Source organism: Danio aesculapii, chromosome 3 (genome assembly GCF_903798145.1).
Source record: "Danio aesculapii chromosome 3, fDanAes4.1, whole genome shotgun sequence".
Lineage (NCBI taxonomy): Eukaryota > Metazoa > Chordata > Actinopteri > Cypriniformes > Danionidae > Danio > Danio aesculapii.
Window position 1 is genome coordinate 4,452,423 of NC_079437.1, and position 27,496 is coordinate 4,479,918.

A 27,496-nucleotide genomic window follows, 5' to 3' on the forward strand; every position below is an offset into this window, starting at 1 on the left:
GAAAAATTCAGCTTAAACCAGCCTAGGCTGGTTGGCTGGTTTTAGCCAGCCTGATCTCACGAGAAAACGTAAGTTTTTTACGTTTTGACAGTTTAGTGGCTAATTCGTACGTATTCGTACGAGTTCAGACACACGAAATTGTACGATTTTAAAAAGGAGGCGTGGCACCTAACCCCACCACTAAACCCAACCGTCATTGGCGGATGAGCAAATCGTACTAAATTGTACGAATTAGATCGTACAAATTCATACGAATTAGCCACTAAATCAAAAAGTTACGAATTGCCGTGAGATTGTGTTGGTTTTAGCTGGTTGACCAGCCTGCTTTTAGAGGGGTTTTGGCCATTTCCATACTGGTTTCCAGCCATTTCCAACCTGGTCTTAGCTGGTCAGCTTGACCAGCCTGGTTTAAGCTGGACATAGCTGGTTTAGGCTGGGCTCCCAGCCTGGCTAGGCTGGTCAAGCTGGTTTTAGCTGGACCAGGCTGGAAATGGCTGAAAACCAGCATGGAAATGGCCAAAACCCCTCTAAAACCAGGCTGGTCAACCAGCTACAACCAGCCTAGGCTGGTTTGAGCTGGTTTTTCAGTAGGGTAATGTCACCTTTTGCCTTTTTATGTCTCACAACGGTGCCAGGGGAGGAATTGTAGGAATGAAAATGATCATATGCATTTGTTTATATGTCTTTTCAACAAAGAAGGCTCACACAAATTCCAAAGGCAGATACTGATAAGATCAGGGGGCTGGTATGGGGACTTTGGGGGGTTTTACGATGTGGTCGCATGTTGATTGGTCAGTTTGAATGTCTCAGCATTTGGGCTGTATTCACATGGTCAAGAAAAATACAAAAATAGGCGGTAAAACGCTGCTCTGGCCTCTTTTTCTGTCTCTGTGCTTTCCTGCTCTGCTCCTCTCCTCCATCTTCTCTGACTCTACTGCAAACTTCTGGGCCTGCTCTCTTTGTCTCTCTCTCCCTCCCCCTGTGTCTCTTCTTCTACCTCTGGTAACTTTAATTTTACATTTAAGCTGGGTACAATCTATATCATATGTTTTATCATTTCATATTTGATCATTTCATACAGTTATTTTGTAATTAATTCAGTTGTAACCATAGAGAATTATTGTCATTAAATCATTTCATTATCAAGTATTTGTGAATTACTTTTGAGTTAACATCAACACTTATCTGTTTCATATTGCAATACAATACAATCACATAATATCAACGCTCTCTCACATTTATAGCTATTAATACTGCCCTTATGTCTGTTTTTGGTATAAGATTGCAGAAGAATGGTTTGACTGGAAATGTACAGTTTTTTACCATCAATACTGATAACTGTTTAGTCATTCTGCAGAACTACAGTTCGAACCGCTTTGGGTTAAACCCATTCCTACAGCAGATACTGGAGAACAGAGCGAGAGAGAAAAAAAACAACACAAAGCACAAACAACACAAACATGTAATGATGTTTCATATTTGAGGTTATATTAGTGGTCTTGTGTCTTTCAAATACATAATGCGCTTCACAGCTGTTGCATATTACATACCCAGCACTTGATTCATCCTGGTTAATCCTTTCACTAAAATGCTCCCACACGGCACTTTTCTTTCCTTCCTTTTGTTTTTTTTTTATTCTCCCTTTTTTATTCTCCTTTTTAAGTTTCTCCCAGATCAGTTTCGTCTCCATTTTCGCCTCCATTTCTACTTTAACCACGCTCGTATATTTTTTTAAATTAGCCTGCAAATTAGAGCAGCTTAAAGCTGCGGTCACACTTGACATTTCTTCCCATAGACTCCCATTCATACGCACGCGAATGCGTCAGACCGGAAACGCGGGGTCATGCGTCGAGTTTCGCAGGTTTCTGCGGTGCAAAGTTCAAGCTTGGTGAACTCTAACCTGCGAAATCGCATCACTTGACTGCGTGAGACCAATCGAGGATTAAAACAGGACCTCTCTGGACAGAAATTTAAAGCATGGAGCAATCGCTTGCTTTTTTTAATGTCTAATCATCTTGTTTAATCCCGCCCCTTTTCGCAGCACCGCACGACAGAATTTCGCACACACAAAGCCCGGTGTGACCGTAGCTTTAAGCTGCGGTCACACTGGGCTTTGTGTGTGTGAAATTTTGTCATACTGCGCTGCGAAAAGGGGCGGTATTAAACAAGATGATTAGACATTAAAAAAAGCAAGCGATTGCTCCATGCTTTAAATTTCTGTCCGGAGTGGTCCTTTTTTGATCCTCGATTGGTGTCACGCAGTCAAGTGATGCAATTTCGCCTATAGGAGGAAAAGCACAGTGTGACTGCAGCTTAATTTCGAGAGGATCCCCTGCTTATGATTGAACACAGCTGGTACCTTATCAGCTTTGTATATTGCACCAATCAGACGAATGCTGACACACTATAAATTACCAGAGCTTCCTACTCCAGTCATCTTCATCTTGAAGAATCCCCACTTTCACCCCTACTCCTCCACTTCTCTGATAGGGCGACATGACGGCTCAGTGGTTAGCACTGTTGCCTCACAGCAAAAACACCAGTGGTTCGATCCTCTCTGAGCCGGTTGGAGTTTCTTTGTGGAGTTTGCATGTGTTTAGAGGTTTCCTCCAATCATCCAAAGACATACAACATAAGTAAATTGATGTTGTCTTCTTCATCCTAAGGCAACTCTTAGCCAAATTTATCTCAGCAGTTCACAAGTAGGGGAGTTCTCGAAACCTACCTGAGCTCAAACTCTCCTCTTGCCCTTCAAAAGGGAGGGAGCCCCGGGCTCACTGATATTCTGAGCTCAGGGCTCTCTCCCAGGACAGCATGCCAAATACACTTTATTATCCTCAGCTAAGTGTGTACTCTTGAAAAACATTGTATTTTACAGAATGTGTTTAAAAAATTCAAAGCAAAAATTATTAATAGTTAATCTCATCCACCCGCAATTAATCCTAATGTATTTTTTTATTACCCGACCAACCCACAGATTATCCACAGCGCCAATGGATATAATTGCCATCTGTGCATTACTACTGTGACCACGCTATATACATACACACAGTCCTGTCCAAACAGCTGATTTTCATCATAGGTGCCCTTTAATTCAAATCAACACAACTTTTCTGTTAATAGGACAGTTCATCCAAGGATTGTACATTAGCCCTCCATTTACTCTCACTCAAAGTGTTTATAAATCTCTTTCTTCTGTTAAAACGAAAGAGGATATTTTCAAGAATGTCAGAAATCGACAGTGGTGTAAAGAGTACTGAAAAATCCTACTCAAGTCAAAGTACCATAACTTGCCTAAAAATGTAGTGCGAGTAAAAGTATCTGCTGTAAATATAACTCAAAGTATGAGTAAAAAGAAGATCTTTCAAAACTACTCAAGAGTAGTGAGTAGAAGCTGATGCATTTACATGTAATTTGTGGATGTGTGTAAACGTAACATTCTGTAGTGCATTTAGTGATTGCCCAGCAATATTAACATCATAAGACATTAATATTAGGTTAGATTTAGGTTGTGAGGTCAGGTGACCAAAATTCAATGTCTAGCCAGTGTCTAAGGACAACGTTATTTTGATGTCAAATGACGCTGATATTTGGTTGGTTTTAGATTGTGTTAGAAAGTGACCAAAATCAAACGTCGAGTGAACATCTTAAACCAACTTTATACTGACGACAAAAACTGTATATTGACATTTATTCATCAGGTATGGCAACTAAAATCTGACATCTGATAGACGTCATAATGGTAACGTCCACACAACGCCAAGCTGAAACATAATTAGACGTTGATATTTGGTTGATTTTAGGTTGGATTTTAGGTTCTTACATCACCCTGATTTTCATTTTCAAACAAAATGCAACAATCGCCACGATGTTGGGGTACAATGTCAATGTGACGTCATGTTGACGTCTTGTGCCTGCTGGGTGTTTAAGGCCATTTTAATCATCATACAGAAAACATCTGTCATCTTCTCATTAGTGACATGCATCTAAATAGTCTCTGGGTCATTGCGTGTAAAGACTTTGGACATCTTCTTGGACGCTTTAAATGCTTCCAAACACTTTGCTGCAATTGTAAATCACCCATGTCTTGAGGTTGTTCATAATGATGAGATTTATCATCTGTGGAACTGGACTGATTCTTCTAACCCTCATAGACAAGACAAAATAAAGTAGTGACTGAAAGAAAGTAGTGAAGTAAAAGTACCAATTCTGCAGTAAAAATGTACTCAAGGGAAAGTAAAAGTACACATTTTTAAAACTACTAAGTAAATTACAATTCCTGAGAAAACTACTCAGTAACCGTATTTGGGTATTGGTTATTTGTTACATTACACCACTGGAAATCGATATCCATTGACATCCAGAGTAGGAACAAAGACTTTGCATGGTTACAGGTTTATAACATTGTTCAAAATTTTTGTGATCAACCCAAGAATTTCAAACTGGTTTGGAACTAGAAAATCAGTGTTTTTGTCTGAAACATTACTTTAAATACAGTTATTTTTCTTTAATATTTGAGTCCAAGTGTTCGATTTTAAAGTACATGTTGCTTTTTTGCAACACGAGTGAATGAAAATGGCAAATTCAGCCAACATTTGTATATAAATGAGTATGATCATGCTTTTAAATTTGTGCTATTCATCTAAGGGTTAAAAGAGGAAGCGTGAGTGTGTAATTAAAGCACGTTGCTTTTAATCACTTCATTTTCCTCTTGACAGAAAGAATGGAGCATCTGAACATCTCATTCCTTTTGCTCCTCATCTTCTGTTCATCGAGTGCTGGGAAAATTTTCTGGACTCATTTAGGAACGCGCTGTGTTGAAGACTGCAAGGCTAAATGGGGCGAATACAAGTGCAAGACTACTGATAAAGATGGACAGTCCCAGACAATGTACTGTTCGCCTAAAACAAACGTAGACTACTGGGACAGGGAGTGTATAGGTGACTTTAGGTGCAGGAAGCTTGGATGTCTTCCATTGGTGTGATACTGGTTTGTTTCATTGGGGATATTGTGTGCTGATAACAGACGACAGACATTATGGATCTCAAACAAGTGCGCTGTGTTACAACCACTGTAAACAAAGAGGTCAAAACTACTATTGGTGCAGTACCGAACAGGGATGGGATTACTGTTCAATTTCTGAAGACAAAGATTACAAGAACAGACAGTGTAAAGAAGACAGCCCATGTGGAAAGCCTGATAATGACTTCAAGTGGTGTGCAGTGAAGGGTTGCTGTGGTTACTGTGGGATCATTGAGCCAACCAGACTCATAAAAAATAATGTTTGCATTGACTGATGTCAGTGTTATGATAGTACAGTGCCAAACTGCTAAGAATAGGAATGAGCATGACTGGAACTACTGCGCTCCAGATGTGAACGTAACAAATAAAGGCAAGCCCTGTGAGCCAGTTTCCTGTGGCTTACATGACTAAGTGGTGCTAGACCGCAGACACTCAATAAAATTACTGTGGGTCCATTGAAGGTGCAGAGTCACTTACATAGACTCTACACATCTCAGAAGGAGAGTCAATGAAAAGAAATTTTTAACATGCGCAAAGCTTGAGAAAGGAAACAAAATAATATCTGACTTTACTGCTGAGCCAGCTCCTGATGACATCACAGATGGCAAACAATTTACCCTGTGCCTTGTAGTTTTTTACGAGGCAGTCTGAAGTGCGAGGAGTTTCGCTTTCTTCCTTGAGTTCGTCGCGCGTCTATATCTGAAATAACAAACTTCTTGAGCTGATGATAATAACCTGCGCTTGATTATTGACGTAATTTTGAAACCCGATCCTGTCAGACACTGACAAACGCGAGAGTGAAGCGCGAAAAAGCAAAGGAGAAGCCGGAAAAAAGGAGCACATTATTTTTCAGCAAACATGAACAAAATGCCTTGTTTAACTATTATCGTCACCTTTTGGACTAATATGAACTCGGGAATGACGAGATTACTGTCTAACAGAGGCTACATGTGCTGCTGAAGATTACAGACACAGATAAGAGGTTTACACTGACTGTAGGCTATATTTTGTGTTGTTTTTGAACCTAAATACGGATAAAATGTTTGCTATATGAAGTTCTTCTGTAATTGATAACATATCGGAGACTGTAAGGGGCTGTATGTGTTTATATATGTTCATGTATTTAGTTATTTAATATAATTACAGACGTTACAGTAGGCTGTTTCACACTGTCATTGATCTGCAGTTATAATCAACTCATGTTCATTGAAAAGTTAGTAATAAACATTTCTACACAAGTATTTATGTGTATGAAGCATCTGTTTTATGAGAAGTGCTTCTCGTGTGATATGTAAGTGACCCATACAGCTTTATTGTAGATATTTCCTTGAGCGAGAATGACATCGACTGAAACTCTCTGTCGTACACCACGCCTACCAAAAGGGTACCCTTGGTAGTGGAAACGCAAGCCTGATAAAGGTGACCCGTACCGACCCGAACCATACCGTACCAGTCAGTGGAAACGAGCCATTATAGACTAGGTAAGCCGAACACAGACTTGTCATCAGAAGGTGATAGTGTTTCACAAACAAGAACCAGAATGAGGCAGAAAAAATGCTAGAGCAATCTCCAAAGAGAGAGGAGCTCCAGCCCATATAGATTGGCGCTTTTTGTAGACAGGGAGTTAAATAATCAGTCTCCTGTCTGGGTTCAAAGTTCCCCTAAACAAGGTGGAAGGCAGAACAAAAAGAGAAGGCTTAGATAATATATCTAGCTTCGGCTAATATCTCGTACTGCAGGCGAGATGTTAGAATGGACTGATATATTGAGAAAGCCAGACTCGATGTGATCCGTAAATTGGTGGACAAAAAATTCATCGAGCAAACAAAACCGTAAACGAGGAACGGTTCATAAGATACGAAAACACTTTGCTAAAAGTGGCTTTCAATAGAAAAGAGACCCCTTTATATAGGGTCTCTTTTTTTGTCTTTTTTTTGTCTTTTCTTTTTTTATCACCAAGAGAAAAAAAAACGTGAAGCCAAATACTTCAGGGTGAACCCACATAAAATAATAAACAAAAATACACTAATTAAACACCCAAATGAAACTTACTACACCTAACAAAATAACAGAAATAAAGATACAAAATCTACACCTATCTCCCTGACTAACAAAAATATTTACAAAAAAGAAAAGTGGCGTCCAACCCCTACTTCCACTTACCGTGTATATATTTACAATATTTACAATCAACAAACACACAAACCAAAACAAAAATAATAGGAAGGGGAAACATGGATGGGTATACAACAAAGTCAACACTAGCACAACAGCTTGAGAAACACAATCAACGAAAACAACTCAACAACAGGAATAATTTTATCAAAATCTCAACAACACGCCAACAAAACTCGCTCTCCCTCCCTACGCCTGTTGATCTCTTTTTAAAGGACGCCCTGGGTTACTTCCTCCAATCCCAGGGCACGTTGCCTATGTAATTAGGGCGGGGCCTGCAGGTGGAAAGAGGGAGAGAGAGAAAGAGAGAGAGACACAAACACACACAGAAACAAACACACCTGCCAACGCAACAGCAGGCAGTTAATCTCTGAGGGAAAAATGAGGCAGGATACCCCGCTACCCAGTGCGTCGAGTGAGACAGACAGCTCGGAAGCGTCCTGCTCCTCTGAAGGCGAATTTTTCGTTCGTAAGTCTGTCATGTTAGCGGGAACAAACAGAAGAAAAAAAATCATCTCAGGCCGTTAGCGAATTTAGAGAACGAGCTGTGTACCCGCTAACACAAATAACCTTTCAACCTGAAGTGACAGTGATGGAGAGGGCTCAGGAGATCAGTCATAATGGGCGAGCTCAATAAAGCCGATGACGATCTATTTGAAGACACGATTGTACATCACACGCGTAAAAGAATTGCATCAGCTACCGTGAGGTTACAACTAGGCACATTATTGGACAAAAGCCCAGACGATGAAAGAATTGAGCGGGCTTAACTCATCAAATCGATTGGGGTTTACACATTTGGTCTTGATAGACAGGGTAGAGTCGAATCAGTGTATGTGCTGATAAGAGAACTCCAAAGGTGACAGATTTAGTGCCCGGATTAGCAGAAGCGAAGCTTTTAGGGCCAGAAACCACCTGGGTGGAATTATCTAGTTTTGCCCTCCTGTGGGAGAGAAAGTGGAAGTTAATCACTGAGAAACAGAGAATACAGCCGCAGAGGGCCGTAGCTCAGAGAGCTCAGAGAGCCCCACCCGCACGAAAAAAGCAGACAGCAGAGACAGAGAGCAGACGCTGCGGTTACAGAGAGAAATCAGAAGTCAATTCAGGAAAAATCTAAAACTCAGTTCCAAAAATCAGATTTTAAACAAAAATCTGGAGAAAGTGATTATGTCTGCAAAGAGAACTGGGAAAAATGACCCCGGAGCAGAGACAGGAATTAATAGATAAAATTAGTAAGAAGAAGCAGCCGAAATCAAAAAGTAAAACTAAAGAAGTTAAAAACAACGAGATAGTTGTTAACTGTAACAAAAAAGCATCCTGAAACCGAGAGGAATAGTGCTGCCTGACTCCAGGAAAAAAGGCCATAATGTCTGAACAGGTTACAGAAACGGCAGATATGAATTTAAACATTTATGAGGGAATATTATTTGATCTTGATACAGGAGCAGACGTTACGGTAGTAAGTCAGCTACCTAAAGAAGCCAAAGAAACTGAAACCTCGTTTAATGCCCAAGACTTTAGAGGCAATGTAGAAACGCAGAAAGTTTATGATTGGAAAAACTTGCTAATTATTAAAGGTGTTAATAACTTAATGACACTAAAAGATGCCAGTACAATAACAGAAAGCAAACAGATAGGCTGGTTGAAACAGATAGACCTGGAGCAGGAAATAAACAGAACGGTCGAAACTAGCAAAGCCGACCGTATTAAAGTCACAGAGATATTAAGAAAATATCAAAGCCACGCCGCAAGAAGTAAAAATGATTGCGGGAAATTATCTGATAAGTGGCAATACGAAATAAAGGGTGGTATACCACCACCACAAAGGCAATACCTGATTAACAAAAGCGCGTTGCCTGAAAATTTCGGGTTTTAAAATGAATATTTAGAAAAGTAAACTTATGCTGGTGAATTGTACAGCTTACACAACATTATCTAACTCATTTGCTTTTAAAATAAGTACTGAGAAACTTAAATACTTGGGTGTCTGGGTTACTCATAAATATCTTAAACTTTATAATGCTAACTTTAGCCTACTTATACATAACTTAAAACAAGATCTTGATCGTTGGCACCTGTTTTTTTATCTTTAGGAGGTAGAATTAACACTGTTAAGATGAATATACTGCCTAGACTGCTATTTTTATTTCAATGTCTTCCAATTTTTTTAACTAAGTCTTTCTTTACCAACATAGACTCCCTTATACCTGATTGTATCTGGAATAGGAAAATACCTCGCATGCATCAAAATTTATTGCAAAGACATCGCTCTTTTGGTGGGTTATCTCGCCCAAATTTATTATTATTGGGCTTCTAACATTAAATTTATGTTGTATTGGATTAACCCTTCTGATAATCCCACATGGTTACAACTAGAAAAGGCTTCTTGTAAATTTGCATTATCTTCTTTACTTCGTTCTAAGATTCCTCTTCCTGACCCAATATCTAGATACTCTCCGAATCCAATTGTTAAAACATCTTTTAAAATATGGCACAGATGTAGACGAGCTTTATCATTTACAGATCTCTCAATGCAGGCCCCTGTTATGAGAAATCATATGTTTACTCCTTCGATTGCAGATGCTACATTGAATTGCTGGATAGAAAAAGGACTCACCACACTGAACGATTTATATAGCGATTCCAATTTCATGTCCTTCGACCAAATAACAACTGAATACAATATCCCAAAAAGACATTTCTTTACATATCTACAGATCCGCAGTTTTATGATTTCTAATACAGTAGACTTTCCAACTTTACCTACAGAAACAATACTCGACACCATTTTAAAAACCAACCCAGTTCTCAAAGGTAATATAGGTGTGATTTACTCTTATCTCCTCACAAAATCTAACTTCAAAGTCGAAACAACAATGGGAAAATGAACTTGAGTTGATTCTCTCAGAGGAAATTTGTCAAGATATTATAAATAAGATTCACTCAACTTCAATTCGTTTGCGACATACAATTATTCAGTTTAAAGTGGACCAACATTGGACAAAAGCAAAATTGTCACCAACTATAAATCCCTTACGTAATAGATGTGACGTCGAGATAGCTAATCACACACATGTTTTGGTCATGTTCTAAACTTACCAAGTTCTAGCAATTATTATTTAATTTCTTTTCAAATGTTTCGCATGTCAATTGACCCTTGCCCTGTTATGGGAATACTCAACACAATCTCACGGCAATTCGTAACTTTTTGATTTAGTGGCTAATTCGTACGTATTCGTAGGATCTAATTCTTACAATTTAGTACGATTTGCTCATCCGCCAATGACGGTTGGGTTTAGGGGTGGGGTTAAGTGCCACGCCTCCTTTTTAAAATCGTTCAATTTTGTACGACTGAACTCGTACGAATTAGCCACTAAACTGTCAAAACGTAAAATACTTACGTTTTCTCCTGAGATCAGGCTGGAATATTTGGTTTAATCACAGATTCCAGTTTAGACAATAATACCAAAAATATGATTTATTTTTCAACATTAATTGCTAGACGTCTTATACTGCTCAAATGGAAGGACAAATTTCCTTCAACTTTTAATCACGATTTGTTCATCCCCCAATGACGGTTGGGTTTAGGTGCCACGCCTCTTTTTTAAAAACGTACAATTTCGTACTCAAAACTCATACGAATTAGCCATTAAACTGACAAAACGTAAAATACTTACGTTTTATCGTGCGATCAGGCATTTCTGTGTGGAGTTTGCATGTTCTCCCCGTGTTGGTGTGGGTTTCCTCCACAGTCCAAGCACATGCGCTATAGGGGAACTGATGAACTAAATTGCCCGTAGTGTGAATGAGTGTGTGAGTGTTTCCCAGTGTTGGGTTGTGGCTGGAGGGGCATCATTTTAAAGAATTAAGCATGATTTCTGCGTGAGAAAGTGGATGTGTGGTGTGAGAATACTGTCAGTGGTCAATCACGTCGAATGTGTGAGACTTGGCATCTCTGTATTATTGACTGATTTATTTGATCAAGTCTATGCATATTTTGTTGTTATTGTTTGTTATTATAGACACTAAATGTACAAATCACTGCTAACGATAATTTAGTATTTGAAAGGCTATATAGTGTGTAGTCAGTACCAAAATAATATGTAGTTTAAAGGTTTAGCCAAAATCTCATTGTTTACTTACCCTCAAGTGGCTCTAAACCTTTATAAATTATTTTTTCTTAAACACACACACACACGTACATAATACATTATAAAGAATAAAGCAGTAACCACTTCCATGCGAAAAATAGGAAAAAATACTATGGAAATCAGTAGCTGCCACTAGGGCTGGGCCGATAAAACAGTATTGGTATTTATATATTTATTGATATTTATTCATTTTCACTTTGGCTTATTCTCTTTATTAATCCGGGGTCGCCACAGTGGGATGAACCACCAACTTATCCAGCATATATTTTACGCAGTGGATGCCCTTCCACCTACAACAAATCTCTGGGAAACATCCATACACAGTCATTCACTACGGACAATTTAGCCTACCCAATTCACCTGTACCACATGTGTCTGGACTGTGGGGGAAACCGGAGCACCCGGAGGAAACCCACGCGAACGAAGGGAGAACATGCAAACTCCACACTGAAATATCAACTGACCCAGCCGAGGCTCGAACCAGCGACCTTTTTGCTGTGAGGCGACAGCACTACCTACTGCGCCACTGCGTCGCTATATTTATTGATATATACATTTTTTTGTTTTTGACTATTAAACTATTTGCCTTATTAATGTTGGTAAATTTAAATAAAATTATTCCTAAATGGGCTGTTCAAATGAAAATATTCAATAATTATCTATATGAAATTAATGATATAAAACAATATTGTGTATATATATATATATATATACTCTTTTTTTTTTAGCTGTAGCACCCAGCCCTAGCTGCCACTTACATTCTTCTTAATATCTTCTTTTGTGTTCAAAGCTTTACATTATTATATTTGGGCACAAACATTGGATTAGTCAGTACTGAAGCCAAATCTGGAGCTCATTCATTCATTCATTTTCTTTTCGGCTAAGTCCCTTTATTAATCTGGGGTCGCCACAACTATTCCAGCATGTGTTTTACACAGCGGATGCCCTTCCAGCTGCAACCCATCACTAGGAAACGTTCATACACACTCATTCACACACACACACACACACACTTCAGACAATTTAGCTTACCTAATTCACCTATAGCCCATGTCTTTGCACCCAGAGGAAACCCACGTGAACCTGGGGAGAACATGCAACACCACACAGAAATACCAACTGCGACCTTCAAGCTGTGAGGCGATTGTGCTACCCACTATGCCACCGTGCTGCCCTCAAATCTGGAGCTTATCTAACAAAATAACTTACAACAGTCCAAAAACTAGTACAGCCAAATGTATATGTTCTAGAAAAATATTAAATGCAAATAAAAAAGGACAAATCAAGAGAAACAAAAAAAGGGGAAAATTTAGTTGAAATTTTGTAGGTTATAATTTATTTTTGTAGCATTTAGCTTGAATTTAATAGTATTATCTTTCAATTTCTAAATATGTTTGGTGACTAAAATATGATTTTAATAAATAAATCTGTTTAATAAATCTGTTTTGTTTAAATGCACCAGAATACATTGCCTATTCACTGAGAAATTGAAAAAAATACAAATTTTTAAAATGCGGTGTACCCTATGCTGAGCAATGTACCTCTTTTTGGAGTTTCACATTTGTCCAGTCTGCCTCACATTGGTCCAGCCCCCTCCAGCCCCCTGATCCTCCAGCTATTTTCCTTGAGATCATGTGACTTGCTAGAAACAGAGAGCTGACGTCTGATGTCTTGGAAACAACCAGATCTTTTCTGATTGGTTAACACACATCTTGCTTAACACCAGTACAGTTATTTAAGACTAAAGGACTAGGCTGTAGCAAGCATTTCCAAGAAAACGAGACACCCACGACATCTTTAATATCCACCAGGAAACTCAGTTTGCTGTCTGGATTCAAGATATCCTCAGGTTTGACTTTTTCATTTATGTTGTAAGTTCAGTTTGATTAAACCTAACCAACAGTTTTGTTTTGATTAGTCAAAATACATATTTTATGAAGGGTAACACATGTTGATGAGAAAATGCATATCATTATTATTAAAACTATGTATATTTGCATAATTTATAGGCCAGTGGTTCCCAATCTTTATAACTCGACCAAACACATTTGTTAACATGTTAATGCATCATTGCTTCTGTGAGTTAAATAAATGTTAATATATTTGCCTTTTAAAATTCGTATTTTTTTTAACATAGGGCCATATCCATTTCGCGGGACTGTTGCAGATAATTTTGAGCAATCTTTTAAGTGTGTTTTAACCATCTTAATGCCCGCACCAGCTTATTTTATCTAACTATTATCTTAAATCTCACATGTAGGATCGGGTTCTTCTAGTGCAGGTCCCTAGTTCAGACAAGCAGTCACAACCAGCAGAGAACTACCATTAGAGCTCTGGACCTGTTTACATGTATTCAGCAAATAATAAAAAGTTCAATTTGAAGGTGGCTATTAAACCCACCGAATAGTAAATTCAGGCTAATAATTTACTATTATTATTATTTATCGCCACTTAAACATCATAATACATTACATTTTTTATTTACATGAAGTCATATTTTTATTTCTATAATAACAGCTGGAATACATCACGCCCCCCTGCAACCCACAGGTTGAAAACCGCTGATATTGGCTGGACATGCAAAAAAAGTCATGTATATTACATGATTTGGCTTTGAAAATGTTCAGTAAATGCAGCTATGTGGATTGTTTTATTGATGTATTCACAGTAATCTTTGAGAACAAAAATCTCTTGTAATGTAAGCAATATTGTACTCATTAGCAAGTTTGCTATAGTGAAATGTGACCCTAATCTTATTAGCACATCCTAAAATCTTTAGGTACAAAATCATTTCTGACTCTTTCCATATTTCCAATTTGCGAGGATGACTCTGAGCATGATTTAAATTTGAGGAAATCCCTTTAATCATTTCAAATAATTTTCGTTGCAATTCAGCTTAATATGGAAGAAACAGCAGACTGAGTATAAATCAACACGTGATGTTTTATAAACAAATTTGGGGAGGAGCACGCGCAGAAGTTTCAGTATCAAATACGTCATTGACAATTATTCTGTTATCCAATCAGTTCTTGACCAAACCCCTATATATACCAAAGCTGTCTTACCTGCAGCATCTCACGACTTTAGCATCCCTCCACCACCCCGTCACCTCACCTCTTAAGCATTACAATCCCGGGGGAGCGTTCTGGGGCCGTGCTAGATACTTCGCTCGAATCCCAATTCCTCTGTTTCCCGATAAGAGGAATAACTCGAGTTTGGGTGTCTTCCCTGAGCTCAGAGCCCTCTCCCCGGACAGCACGCCAAATACGCTTTATTCTGAAACTATTGCAAGTGTGAACTCGTGAAATTATTGTCAAAAAAAACTATTGAAGAATCCTTACTAGCAGGATATTTCTTAGACATGAAACATTTTAAGCTCTTAATACGCTTTTCAAACCTCTGAGACTGAGAAATCTCTGCACACTGTTGTCAAATCAGTATGAAATGCATAGCCTTCATACATTTTAAGAGCTGGGTATAGAGCAAATGCATGTGCACATAACAGCAAATGTCTTTTGTGTCAATAAAATATCTCAGCGTTGTTCTGTTTGAAATTACTATTCTAAAGTGTTTAGTGTGTGCGTGTGTGTTATGAACAACACAATCTCACGGCAATTCGTAACTTTTTGATTTAGTGGCTAATTCGTACGAATTCGTACGATCTAATTCGTACAATTTACTACGATTTGCTCATCCTCCAATGACGGTTGGGTTTAGGGGCGGGGTTAGGTGCCACGCCTCCTTTTTAAAATCGTACCATTTCGTACGACTGAACTCGTACGAATTCGTACGAATTAGCCACTAAACGGTCAAAACGTAAAATACTTACGTTTTCTCGTGAGATCAGGCTGGTTATGAAACAGTAGATCTGAAATCTGAGTAGCAGATGTTCCTGTTTATCTGAAAGGTCTTAACAAAGCTGTTGATGTGAGTACACTGAAAAAAAATGATTTAAAGATGATTCTTGGATTTACTCAATTTTTTTTTTACGTTAAGTGGTTGTAAACTATTTATTTGGGCTGAATTTAAACAAACAAATTAAGTTGAACATTGCTCAATTTAATTTGTTTGTTTAAATTCAGCACAAATAAACTGTTTGCAACAGTTTTGCATGCAACACTTTTTTCAGTGTATATATTTGTTTCTGTTTAAGTCCTTAACTAAGATGATTTAACAAAGTTTTCTTTTCAAGACATTTGAAAAATGTCATTGTTTTAGTCAGGAAGGGAAGGAGATCTTTGGCTGAAGACTCTGAAGAAGTAATAATAGCAGCTCATTCCTTAACTTAGTATCTATGCTGCTCTTTTTCAGCAACATGAGTTCAAACAACCAGCAACGATCTGGTGGACATGGTAAAACCACTCTTGAGAAGCATGGAAATGACCCACCTGATGTCACTTTAGAAGAAATAGCTGAGGATTTGCTTTCTTACATTGGAGGGTCTCCTCACCTAAAGAAAACAGAGAAACAGATTGAAAGGAAATACAGCATTGAAAAGGAGGATGGTGATCACTGGTCAGCAGATGACATCAAAAAAGCTTGGGGGAAAACACAAAGGATGAAAAAAACTGCTTTAAAAAGAAAACAATGGGCTCTTGCGCTATTGTTACAGCTAATAAGTCGAAAGACGATCAAAACAACGACACAGTGTGATGATAACAACACTGGAAATGTATCCCAGTTGATTGTGGGAAACACACGCGACCAAACGAAAGCTGAAGGAGAGGCTGTAAGAGACAAAGCATCAGCATCAAAACTTCCAAGCTCCAATGAAAAAGAACACAAAGCACAGAAAGAAGAAGGCTCAAGAAAACAAACCGTCTACATACGCATCCCACTCTCGGACATGTTAAGCAACGAGTCAACCTCTGGAGGGAAAGATGAGGGAAAAGGAAAAACAGGAAACGAACCAACATATAAATTAATTGACAGATATCCTAAACTTCCTCACATACAGAAAAAAAAGTCTTACATTATATTATACAACCCTGAAACCAGGAATGCTATGTGCACATATGAGATATTAAACAGAGATACATTAAAAAAACGCATAAACTCATCAGATGAAAAAAAAGAAAAAGAAATCGATGAACCTAAGATTAAACAAAAACAAAATACTGACAGCAAGCAAGAGATTCAAGGAGATTTGAACAAAATGACTCGAGGTCATCTCGCTAAAGCTGCCAATCACAGGTGGTGTCGGGAAGCCTATCAGGATGCCAACATTAAAAACAACATGGCACCACAGCATTTTGCCCTAAACAATGGCATCTGGCAAGAGCTTGAAAATTACTGTCAAAAGAAAATACAGAAGGACACAGAAAATAAGACCCGCAATCTCCATGTGTACAGCGGACCACTTTATATTTATAAGGAAACAAAATTAAGGTCCGAAAAACCAAAGATTTGGCAAGACAAAGAAGTGCCAACTCACTTCTTTAAGGTGATAATAGAGGAATATGATGATGGGAGAGTAAACATGGAGTGCTATAAGATGCCAAACGAAAATCCAAACCAGAAAACATTTCAAGACTACAACGTGGAAATTGAAGAAATTGAGAAGGACTCTGGGCTGAAGTTCACAGGAAACGGCTGTCCTGAAGGAGAGATAGACAGTACAAGAACTGTGAAATTGGAGGGTAAAGATGCAGATGGAAAACCGTGTTCTGCTAAGATAACAGTAAGAATAAGCACACCACTTGCTGATCATAATCAATTTGCCTACATCTGAACATGTACAGTTCTTTACTGCATTACCCGTGATAATAAAACACAGTGAGTGTTTTTTTTTACTCTTATTCGACTATAATAACGAATCAAATAATGATTGTGTTTGTGTTTTATTAAGCAGCTAGTACTTGCACATTTACATCATATATAGATCTTTACTTTAACTTAGTTTTGAGTAGCTAATTCTATAAGGAGGTTGAAATATCAACACTTTATAGAAGGAAAGTGAAACTCTGTAAAAAATCTTGCATGCAGCATGGTTTCCGCTACATTTATTCGTCCATGGCGGGGCGCCATGCCAAAATTGATCCCACCATGGCTACATTACAGCTTTTATTCAAAACATTCCATTGTTTTTCTTTTTAATAGCGGGTGATAATCGCACCAAAACGTATTAAAAGGTAAGCGAATTATAACAGCGCAAACTTTTCTGTAACCGTAGTAGTGCTGTGTGTTATTTGTTTAACTCTTTAATGGCTCGTTTCCACTGACTGGTACGGTATGGTTCGGTTTGGTAACAGGGGTACCCTTTTGGTGGGCGTGGTGTATGACAGAAAGTTTCAGTCGACGTCATTCTAGCTCGAGGAAATATCTACAATAAAGCTGTACAGGTCGCATACATATCACATGAGAAGCACTTCTCACAACACAGATGCTATACACACATAAATACTTGTGTAGAAATGTTTATCACTAACCTTTCAATGAACATGAGTTGATTATAACTGCAGATCAATGACAGTGTGAAATAACCTACTGTAACGTCTGTAATTATATAAAATAACTAAATAAATGAACATATATAAACACATACAGACTCTTACAGTCTCTGATATGTTACCAACTACAGAAGAACTACACACAGCAGACATTTCACCCGTATTTAGGTTCAAAACAACACAAAATATAGCCCACAGTCAGTGAAAACCTCTCATCTGTGTCTGTAATCTTCAGCAGCACATGTAGCCTCTGTTAGACAGTAATTCCATCATTCCCGGTTCATATTAGTCCAAAAGGTGAAGATAATAAGTTAGTTATACATGGCATTTTGTTCATGTTTGCTGAATAATAATGTGCTCCTTTTTTCCAGCTTCTCCTTTGTTTCTTCGCGCTTCACTCTCGTGTTTGTCAGTGTCTGACAGGATCGGGTTTCAAAAGCACGTCAATAATCAAGCGCAGGTTATTATCATCAGCTCAAGAAGTTTGTTATTTCAGATATAATGTTAGATGCGCGCTAGCAAGAAAGCGAAACCGCTCGCGCCTCAGACTGGCTCGTAAAAAACTACGGGGCACAGGGTAAATCTGCTCTTCTTCTTGGATTTGTGGCTGTTCATCAAGATGACGACAAGGTTTGTTTGAGCCCAGATCGACCATGGCTCGTTATTATATTTATAAATAATTCCGCTATAATCTCTCGCTGTGTATTTCAAACATGGCAGTTTTTTTGTTTTCATTCTGGTTTGTTGCGTAAGTGAATGACGTATCTCTGTAAACCAATAGCGTTCAGCTGCGCGTGTGGCTCCGCCTTTTGGTACCCTTTCTCGTGTTTGGTACCCTTTCGAAAGGGTGCCGAAAAAGTGGTACGGTACGGTTCGGTACGCTTTTTGACAGTGGAAACGGCCATAAAAGCGTACCAAACCAAACCGAACCGTACCACTCAGTGGAAACGGGCCTTAAGGTGACGTGCTGACTGACAGGTGCGTGATGCGTGAGGCCAGCAAACACGACGTATAGCCGTTTCACTTTACTTCAGGACGCATTAATACCGCTCTGTAGGTTTATTGGAGACATTCATAAATATTCCTATCAAATCTAATAATGCTGGAGACATACTCGTAACATAAACGCGCTAAATCGCACTTCAGCAGCGTTTATTTGAGAGCGCACAAGAAGATCTGCGCTTGAGCAGCGTACATTTGAGGAGGCGTGCAAGAAGTTTTGTGCACGAGCTGAGGAAATCGGCGGGCAAGCAAAGAGATTCACATGCTCGTAGACTATTACGTAAATGCTGCGCGATCTCGACTTGTAATACTGCGCTCACAACATGCCATTGAAAAAAACACCACAGATAGTTGGTGAATTGTGTAAAAAAGGCCTGCCGCCACAGCTAGAAAAATCCTAGAGGAAACACTGATGCAGTCTACTTGTAACAATATTATACCAGCAAATTCCCCATTAGCCTTGATTATACCTACAGCTCTCGCTCTACCTCTCGCTGGTGAACTAGTGGTCCAACTCAGCGCATTTGAAAATTTGTTGTGATGTTGTAGACATTACTTGCCATTGAAAGCTTAATAAAACATCTGATTTTCTGTGTGTGGAGAAAGTACTTAAGTATGAGTTTGTACACTGTAAACAAAAATCTGTTAATAAACAGCTTCTGTATTTTGTGTTCTGTTTATTTGCGGTTGTGAATTGCATTATGGGACGTTGATCTCCTCTCTGTTCAATTTTTGAAGTTGAAAATTCAACTCTACAGTTTAACAAAGTGACTTTTAGTGACATTTTATTCATTTGAAATAACATAGATATTAAGAGATAATATCTAGAGCAGTGGTTCTCAAAATTTTTTCATCAAGTACTGCTTCAGAAAAAAAGGTCTCTCCAAGTACCACCCATAATGAGCAGCATTGAAATAAAGTAGCATAGTAGGCTTTTAAAGCAGCTACAGATCTGCACAGTTCAAAAACGTGGCAGATTAATTCCTTTGATTAAGAATATTATTGTCAGCCACTTTAAACATTATAAATAGTCTGAACATTAACACTGCTGTGCTTATATGTAAAAACAAACAAACCAAAAAAACTAAAAACGTCAACTTTTAAATTAAAATGTGCTTTTAAAACTTAAAAATGATAGGTTACTGTTCTTAAGAGGTTAAAAAAAACTCCTGGACTTAAGTATTAACATATAGTAGCCTGTTCATCAACACCTGGAAATGTTGCCTGGACCTCATAAATACAGGCTTTATGTCATCATATTCATATATAAATAATTTTTGAGAAATTTTGAAATATATGTAGCATGTACATATTGATTCCTTCGCATACCACTAGAAGGAAGCTGGCATACCAATAGTGGTACATGTACCAAAGTTTGAGAACCACTGATCTAGAGAAGTCTGTAAATTAACAGAAAATGTACTGGCAGTTAATTACAAGAAGTTTGTAGCGTAATATACAACTCCAACCCAGACAATATATCACAGCAAACTACTACACATGCTCATAAAACACACTTTTTACAACTTTTCAAGGTTAAAAGATGTTGGAAGAAAGATCAAGATCCCATAATGCAATTCAAAAGCATAAATAATAAAAGAAATCTAATAAAACACGAATCACACAATATGGAAAACTCAATTTACGGATACTTCTTACAGTGCACCACAGATGCATTCTAGACCGCATGTTACGTGTAAATATATAAATGAATTTCCTGTGTTTCTATATTGGATCAGTCTGATCTCTGAAAAGTAGAAAACTCTGCTTTAAATGTGTATTAAAACTAGCAAAATACATGTATTTTAAAGCAAAATAAAGATTATTTATCACACCACAATGGCAGGTTATTTTGCTTATTTTAAGTGTTTTAAATTTTGACATTATTTCTCACAACACAATATTTTCTGCTGGTCTAGAATTTAGATATTTGGACTAGAAGACGATTTAAAAAAAATCTAGTAAGAATTTTTTTTCTTTAAAATATCTGCTTGAGCAGTGGTTCTCAAAGTGAGGGGCGGGACCCCCTGAAGGGTCGCTTGGTGATTTCCAAAAATCTAACCTTTATAATTGCCATTGTTAATTCATAACCTACAGAAGATAAAATAGTTACATAAAAAATACAATATCCAAACAAAAAAACATCAGCCTTTCGTTTTTTTTTTTTTTTTACATTGGATTGCAACCCCTAGGGTTTTTACATTAACTACAGAGCAATAGTGTCACTTGCACCAGATTGGTTTTACGGCACTAGCTAAACTTTGACACCTTTACAGCATTCACGTACATTTACAATAAATACAGGACACTGAACATGGAGGATGATCTTTAAGTGGCAGTCTACAAAATTTAACCAAAAAAAGACTTGTGATGTAACTTCAATATTGTGCCCACGAGTCTCATTAGGTGAGGTTAGTATTAAATGATATGGTTCAATATGCTTGTGTTTATATAGGCCTATTGGTTTGTGTGAGTGTTATGTGCAATGTTTGTATGATTATAACCACTTCCTAAAATAGTGGGGGTCGCGAGTCATTGGCATTGTTATTTAGGGGGTCCCGGGCTGAAAAGTTTGAGAACCCCTGTGCTTGAGACCTAAAGACAAACACAAAAATTCAAAGAGGTTTAGAGCTGAAATGTCAGATAAGTTTTTTGGGAAAAGATCCATTTAAAGGAAAGCCAGTGTGTCTATATATATATATATAAATATATTTATTTATTTTTTGCTCAAAGTATTATTAAAATGTAATCCAGAAGTGACCATTTACTTCTCTGAAAACGATGCATTGGTGAGCTAAATATGTTCAAATCTATTCCAATAAAGAAAAATCCTGCAACATTTTGCACACAGCAGAAGTGTGAGTTTATACATCAGACACACAAAATAAAGGTTTTATTTTTGTCAAAATTAAAACAAGCAAAATAAACTTATTTAAAAGCAAAAACAAGATTATTTTTCGGCTGCTTTTAAAGTAGTATAAGTAAGAACTTAATCCAGAAGTGACTATAAAGTTTAGACTGAATGATGGATTCATAAACACAGATTATGTCTCAAGTGATGTGGAATTTTCTTATTACAGGATTTCTGCAGGTTTACCAAGTTAAATTTAAGACTTAAGATCATTATAAATTAAATTAACACTCAAAGGGCTAAAGGCTAAGGAAATTTTACAAATGGCCCAGATGGAAAAGATTTGCAAGACTTAAAAAAAAAAAAATAATAAATATATATATATATATATATATATATATATATATATATATATATATATATATATATATATATATATAAATATAATTTAATACAATAATAAAATATACATATTTATTAGATATTTCTTAGCAATACATTTTAAATAGTGTAAAAACAAGCAAGCTGTACTTGCATCCATACAATTAACAAAATTTAAAATAAAAATGAACAAACGTTTTAACTATAATAAACAAAATCTATGCGCTAGCCTGTCCAGGTCAGTGAACTCCATAAATACATAGAACACTTAAACATGTTATAAAGAAAATATTTAAACTATAATAATAGTTAAAATTACTTTTAAATAAAATAGTTTGAAGTTGAGATGGATTATTGGTGATTGCATGAGTGTTGGCCAGATTGGGTAGCTGTACATGAAGGAAAAAAGAGCCATTTATAAAAAGAACTATTTAAGACCGAAACTTGATTGAGATTTAAGAGCCCACAGAAACCCTGTATTAGCTTTTTGTTTATATATATACATACATACATACATACATACAAAAAAAAAGTGAAATGAATGAGTGAAATTCAATACCTTTTAAGACTTTTTTTATACATCCCTTAAAACCACTTTAGATTTCAACCGGAAACACTGGCGAGATTAACTAGAGTATATTAACTTAAATCTATTAAAATTAGCCAATTCAGCAGTTTGGCGAATATAGAACTGCAGAAATACTGGTGCTGCCCTGATTACTGCAGTAAACAAAGCAGCATGTCAAATCTAGCAGAATTTCATAAACTACACAGCATACTGATATTCACAGATTTAATTCAGGCAAACTTTAGCATACAACTATATATTGCATAATCAAAAGTGATATAAACTTTAATACCTTGCAACATAGCATTTAAGACTTTAATGGCTTTAAAATTTCTCTACATTGAGTTTTCAACTTCTAATACTTTAAGACCCTGCAGACACCCTGAATGACAAACTCAGCAACAATCATACAGAATACATTTTGTAAAGGATTTTGAATTGTTAAATAAAAAAAATAAAAAAAAGTGCATAAACATCATGGATTAAACATAATAAATAATGGACAAGATGCTCAATTCAGTTTTTAGTATAGCACTTTATTTGTTAGTGCATTTGAAGCTCATGAGTTTAGCAAACAAACCCTTGTTAAAATGATTTTCACTTTGTGGAGTCACTGTGGAAAAACTCAGCTTTGTCATCAGTGTTTGGAGATGAAACTTGCTCTTCTTTAACCTGCAAATCAACAGAAATAAGAGAATGAAACACTCGGAAGAGCAATAAAACCACAAAGAAACTCTAAAATAAATCTGTGGCAGGATCTTGATTTTCTCAGCTCTCAAGAGAACAGAAAGAGATCAGAGACCCTGCAATGTTTTAGCACACATCCTACACCCCACAATGCACCGCCAGCAGCGCAGGGCTCTAACTGTGTGCAACCTTACAATTTAAAAGTTAAAATGGAGGCAATTATAACACATCACAACAGAGGTAAAGTTGGTTTATATATATATATATATATATATATATATATATATATATATATATATATATATATTCACAAATCAGTTTATTTTAACACTCCCTATAATTGTTTATCACGCTACTTTAAATATTCGAATTGAAATTGCATTCAAGTATAACTTCAAAACAATATCAGCATTATTTAATTAACTGTGAACACTACTGTACTTTGATAGTCATTAGATGCTAATATCTTGTCACGATTAGCAATTGGCAAATAACTTCAGGTCAGGAAAAATTCTGAATGTGTTCATATCAACTTTACCTCAAAAATCACACCCCAGTATGGAAAATTAGTCTGTTAACGTTGAAGTATTTAATTTTACAGAACACAGTAGACCACATACAAGCAAACCATGGGTAAAAGTTTTAAAATGAAGTCTGAATTGTCATATGGGAACAATTTTAAACTTACATTATACAATGTTAATACAACCATTTAAAATCAACATAAACAGCCTATTTACTTCAAATGGTTCATTGAGGGGAAGCTTGTTACACATTTAGCAAAACCACATTAGCATAGAATGACTAATCAAAATACACTACTTTAAGTGAATTAAACTGTGCTAATGTTGATTTGAAGGCACAATTACGTGCGATTTCATTCCAAATATTCAAAGTAGCGTCCGACATTTTGTCACGGTTCATAAGACAAACAAAAGTACAATTTTAAAGCCAACTTTTACCTCAATAATGGCTCGAGCCTCGTGCTAAACACGTGGTAACTGAGGTTGTCGCAGAAAACAAAATCTATTTTTATTTCAGCTGTTTTAACTTTGCACCACATGTCTTTATAGTTAATAAACATATCTCAATCAAAAATTGTATAATAAACAACTCACTTTTCCCAAGAATTTCGAACGCGACAAGTGTTGACCGCTGCTGTTTTCCTCGGAGTGGGAGCGAACAGAGAGAAGAACATGCGTATTAAAGCATAGCTCATGAATATTAATTAGGCATCGTGACGTTGGCTACGCAGTATAGGTTGTTTGTAATCACGTGACTCTTGTGGGAAATTATTTGGTCAAGATGGGATACAGCTGCGGATACTCACGTCAATATAGAACCTTTTTTGTGACGCTGTACAACAATAATTCATCTTTTTACATTACTATGGTGGTTGGGGAAGGGGTAGGTGTTAATAAAATACAATTTATTAGGTAAATTAGGAGATAATATGAATAATTCTGGTTAGTATTACTGCGATGGTTTGGTTTAGTGCTGTGGCCGGGGTAGACTTTAATAAAATACAATTTAATAAATAATATAAATTGCAAAAACTTTCGGCTGCAGCTGTATCCCTTTTGGCAAGGCATAGAGAAAAGTCCGCAAGTTTGCGATGTATACTATATTTCAAAAGACAAAGGGACATATGTTGTAAAATAAACGATTAAACATATTTGCAGAAACAGAAAACTACGCTTTTATTAATTTTCAGTAATCATATTTTTGCAAAATAACTATTCAATTACGCACAATAATCTGTAATTAACTCTTAAAACACATTTTTACAGTCATATAAATGTTCACTAGTTGTCTGATGTATGAATTCAGTGGAATAGTGGGCGTAACATACATTATTTTATTTCTGAATAATATTAGGCTTTTTAAAATACTTGTAATTTCTAATGCATGTGGTTAAATGAGTTTGTGATAAGTGGATTAATAATACAATTGTGTAATATAATGAAACAGTATATGTAGAAATTTTTTTTTTAATTCCTTCTTTTAAAAACGCGTCTTCTGAGTTGTTAATGTGCTCAACAATCAAAATTTTTTGCATATGTTTTTGTATATGATTTGTATATGGCCTTTCTCCTGTACTAAAAGTACACAGCAAAAGTATCATGTTAGTGCTTGGGTTGCTGTGAGACTTTTATTTTGACGGGGCACTGATGAGTAAAGGTAGTAAATTATCACTGCTGAAAAGACAACTAGTGGAAGCGTTTCCAGCAATTTAACATAATTAAATCCTTACTAATTATGAACGTCTCAGATTTTAGCCTCAACCCCAAAGCCTAATGTTAGATAACCCTTCTTACATTACAAAATCATAATAACGTTAATACAATATGCGATCTCCAGAATAGAACTTTTATTTTGACATCGCTCTTCCGTTCAGCACGTCTGGCGTTTGTGTTGTTTTCTGCTCGCGGTCAGACCACAGCGATGCTCCCCACCTGCGACTGTTTTTATTTCTCAAGCAAATCCATCATGCTTCTGTCATAATTCTGTCAAAATCCGCTTTTTCTCATCAATGGTCGCGACATGGCGAGCTCTTTTCACCGGCCTTCAGCTCAGGCGGCCACAGGTTTGATATTCATATTAACGGACGTTATTTTATCTGCTTATAGCTCGATAACATAATTAAACTTTTACGACGTATGTATTGGTTATTAATTATGAATGTGTCTAAGCTACTGCTGCCTCTGTTTAATATATCTATGCTTGCTGCCATAGCAGCATATATTGTTTATGTACGTTGTGTATATTGTCTTCAATGTAAATGCACCTGTCAAGAATCTAAGTATTACGCTTTTTCAGTTTTATAACAACAACAACAACAACAACACAATAACAACAATAAAATAATTATATAAATGTAATATATACAGCTATGGAAAAAATTGATACAGAAAAAAATCCAATTTGTTGTGATTTATGGTTTATGTTTATGTGTTTGAGTAACATTTTGGAGTATTTTAATTTTTACAGCAAACTGCTGATGACATTTCTTGCAAATTTAAATTAAAATGAAAAATAATAATAACATATTTTATATTTTCCCATAATAACAAGAAAATGTGCTAGGTTCAGACTTGTTTGTTAAATTTTAGATTTGGACAATATCAGTGAATTAACAGATGAAAACATTTGTTATTGCCATCAAGATTTTCTGGATAAGAAATATTCATTTTCCTTCAGCTTAGTCCCTTTATTCATCTCGGGTCGCATCAGCGGAATGAACCGCCAACTTATCCAGCATATGTTTTACATAGCGGATGCCCTTCCAGCCGCAACCCAGTACTGGGAAACACTCATTCACAAACACACTCATACACTACAGCCAAATTAGATTATTTAATTCCCCTATAGCGCATGTGTGTTTGGACTGTGGGGGAAACCGGAGCACCCGGAGGAAACCCACTCAAATACAGGGAGAACAAGCAAACTCCACACAGCTGGATGCCAAACTCAAACTCCATGCCAACTGACCCAGCTGGTCAGTGGCGCCCCCAGAAAAATTACTTGGGGGTCGCCAGAAGAGGCCTCATCAAATCTTGGGGTGGCACACAAATAATAAAATTATGATATCAGTGTAATGTATTTGTGTTTCTAGTAAATTAAATAATGTGGTTTTAATTCATTTAAATAATTACTCTTGAAATATTGCAATTTATTCCTAAAAAAAAAAAAAAAAAAAAATCTATATTTAGTTTAAAAACACTTTTCATATATATATATATATATATATATATATATATATATATATATATATATGTATATATATATATATATATAAATATCTTTCAGTTATTTTTCACATACTTTTATTTATTGTACAGCATACCGCATATGCCATGTCTAAAATTAAAAGATTAATTAATTAATTAATAAAACTAACAAATAAACAAAAGACATTACTATATACACGCGCTCGCTATATAGACTCTAATAATATCAATTATCCATATTCCTTTTTGAGCCACAATATTATTAATACAGCTTCTTCTATTAATGTACCTTATGGTAAATATTATATAGCCATTGCTGTCTATTGAAGGTGTGTGCATGCTGTCATCGGCGATCGGGGAGTTGCAGTAAATCAGCTTTGTCAGTGGCACCAAGCAATTCACAATAATTTAGTGACTGCTATTCATCTATTTATTTAATTAATTATTTATTGAAATATTGTGAATTTTCATAAGTACAT

General features: G+C 36.5%; 2 protein-coding genes and 1 long non-coding RNA gene across 3 annotated transcripts in view; 2 read left to right on the plus strand and 1 right to left on the minus strand.

Moving 5' to 3' along the window:
• Positions 1-13,088: 13,088 nt before the first annotated feature.
• LOC130220710 (uncharacterized) lies at positions 13,089-20,630 on the plus strand. Its single transcript, XM_056452936.1, has 2 exons — positions 13,089-13,197; positions 15,660-20,630. The coding sequence occupies exon 2, from the start codon at positions 15,664-15,666 to the stop codon at positions 17,077-17,079; it is 1,416 nt and encodes a 471-aa protein (XP_056308911.1). The 5' UTR covers positions 13,089-13,197; positions 15,660-15,663; the 3' UTR covers positions 17,080-20,630.
• A 2,484-nt stretch (positions 20,631-23,114) lies between these two features.
• On the minus strand, positions 23,115-24,487 carry LOC130217713 (uncharacterized). Its single transcript, XR_008835900.1, has 2 exons — positions 24,405-24,487; positions 23,115-23,271 (listed from the first exon to the last, which is right to left on the minus strand). It is a non-coding gene; the product is annotated as an uncharacterized LOC130217713 (long non-coding RNA).
• A 1,217-nt stretch (positions 24,488-25,704) lies between these two features.
• Positions 25,705-27,496, plus strand: part of mcoln1b (mucolipin TRP cation channel 1b) — a 37,331-nt gene continuing 35,539 nt past the window's right edge. Inside the window, exon 1 of the mRNA XM_056449903.1 lies at positions 25,705-25,873. Within this exon, the coding sequence (XP_056305878.1) occupies positions 25,831-25,873 (43 nt within the window). The 5' untranslated portion in view covers positions 25,705-25,830. The remainder of the gene's footprint in view (positions 25,874-27,496) is intronic.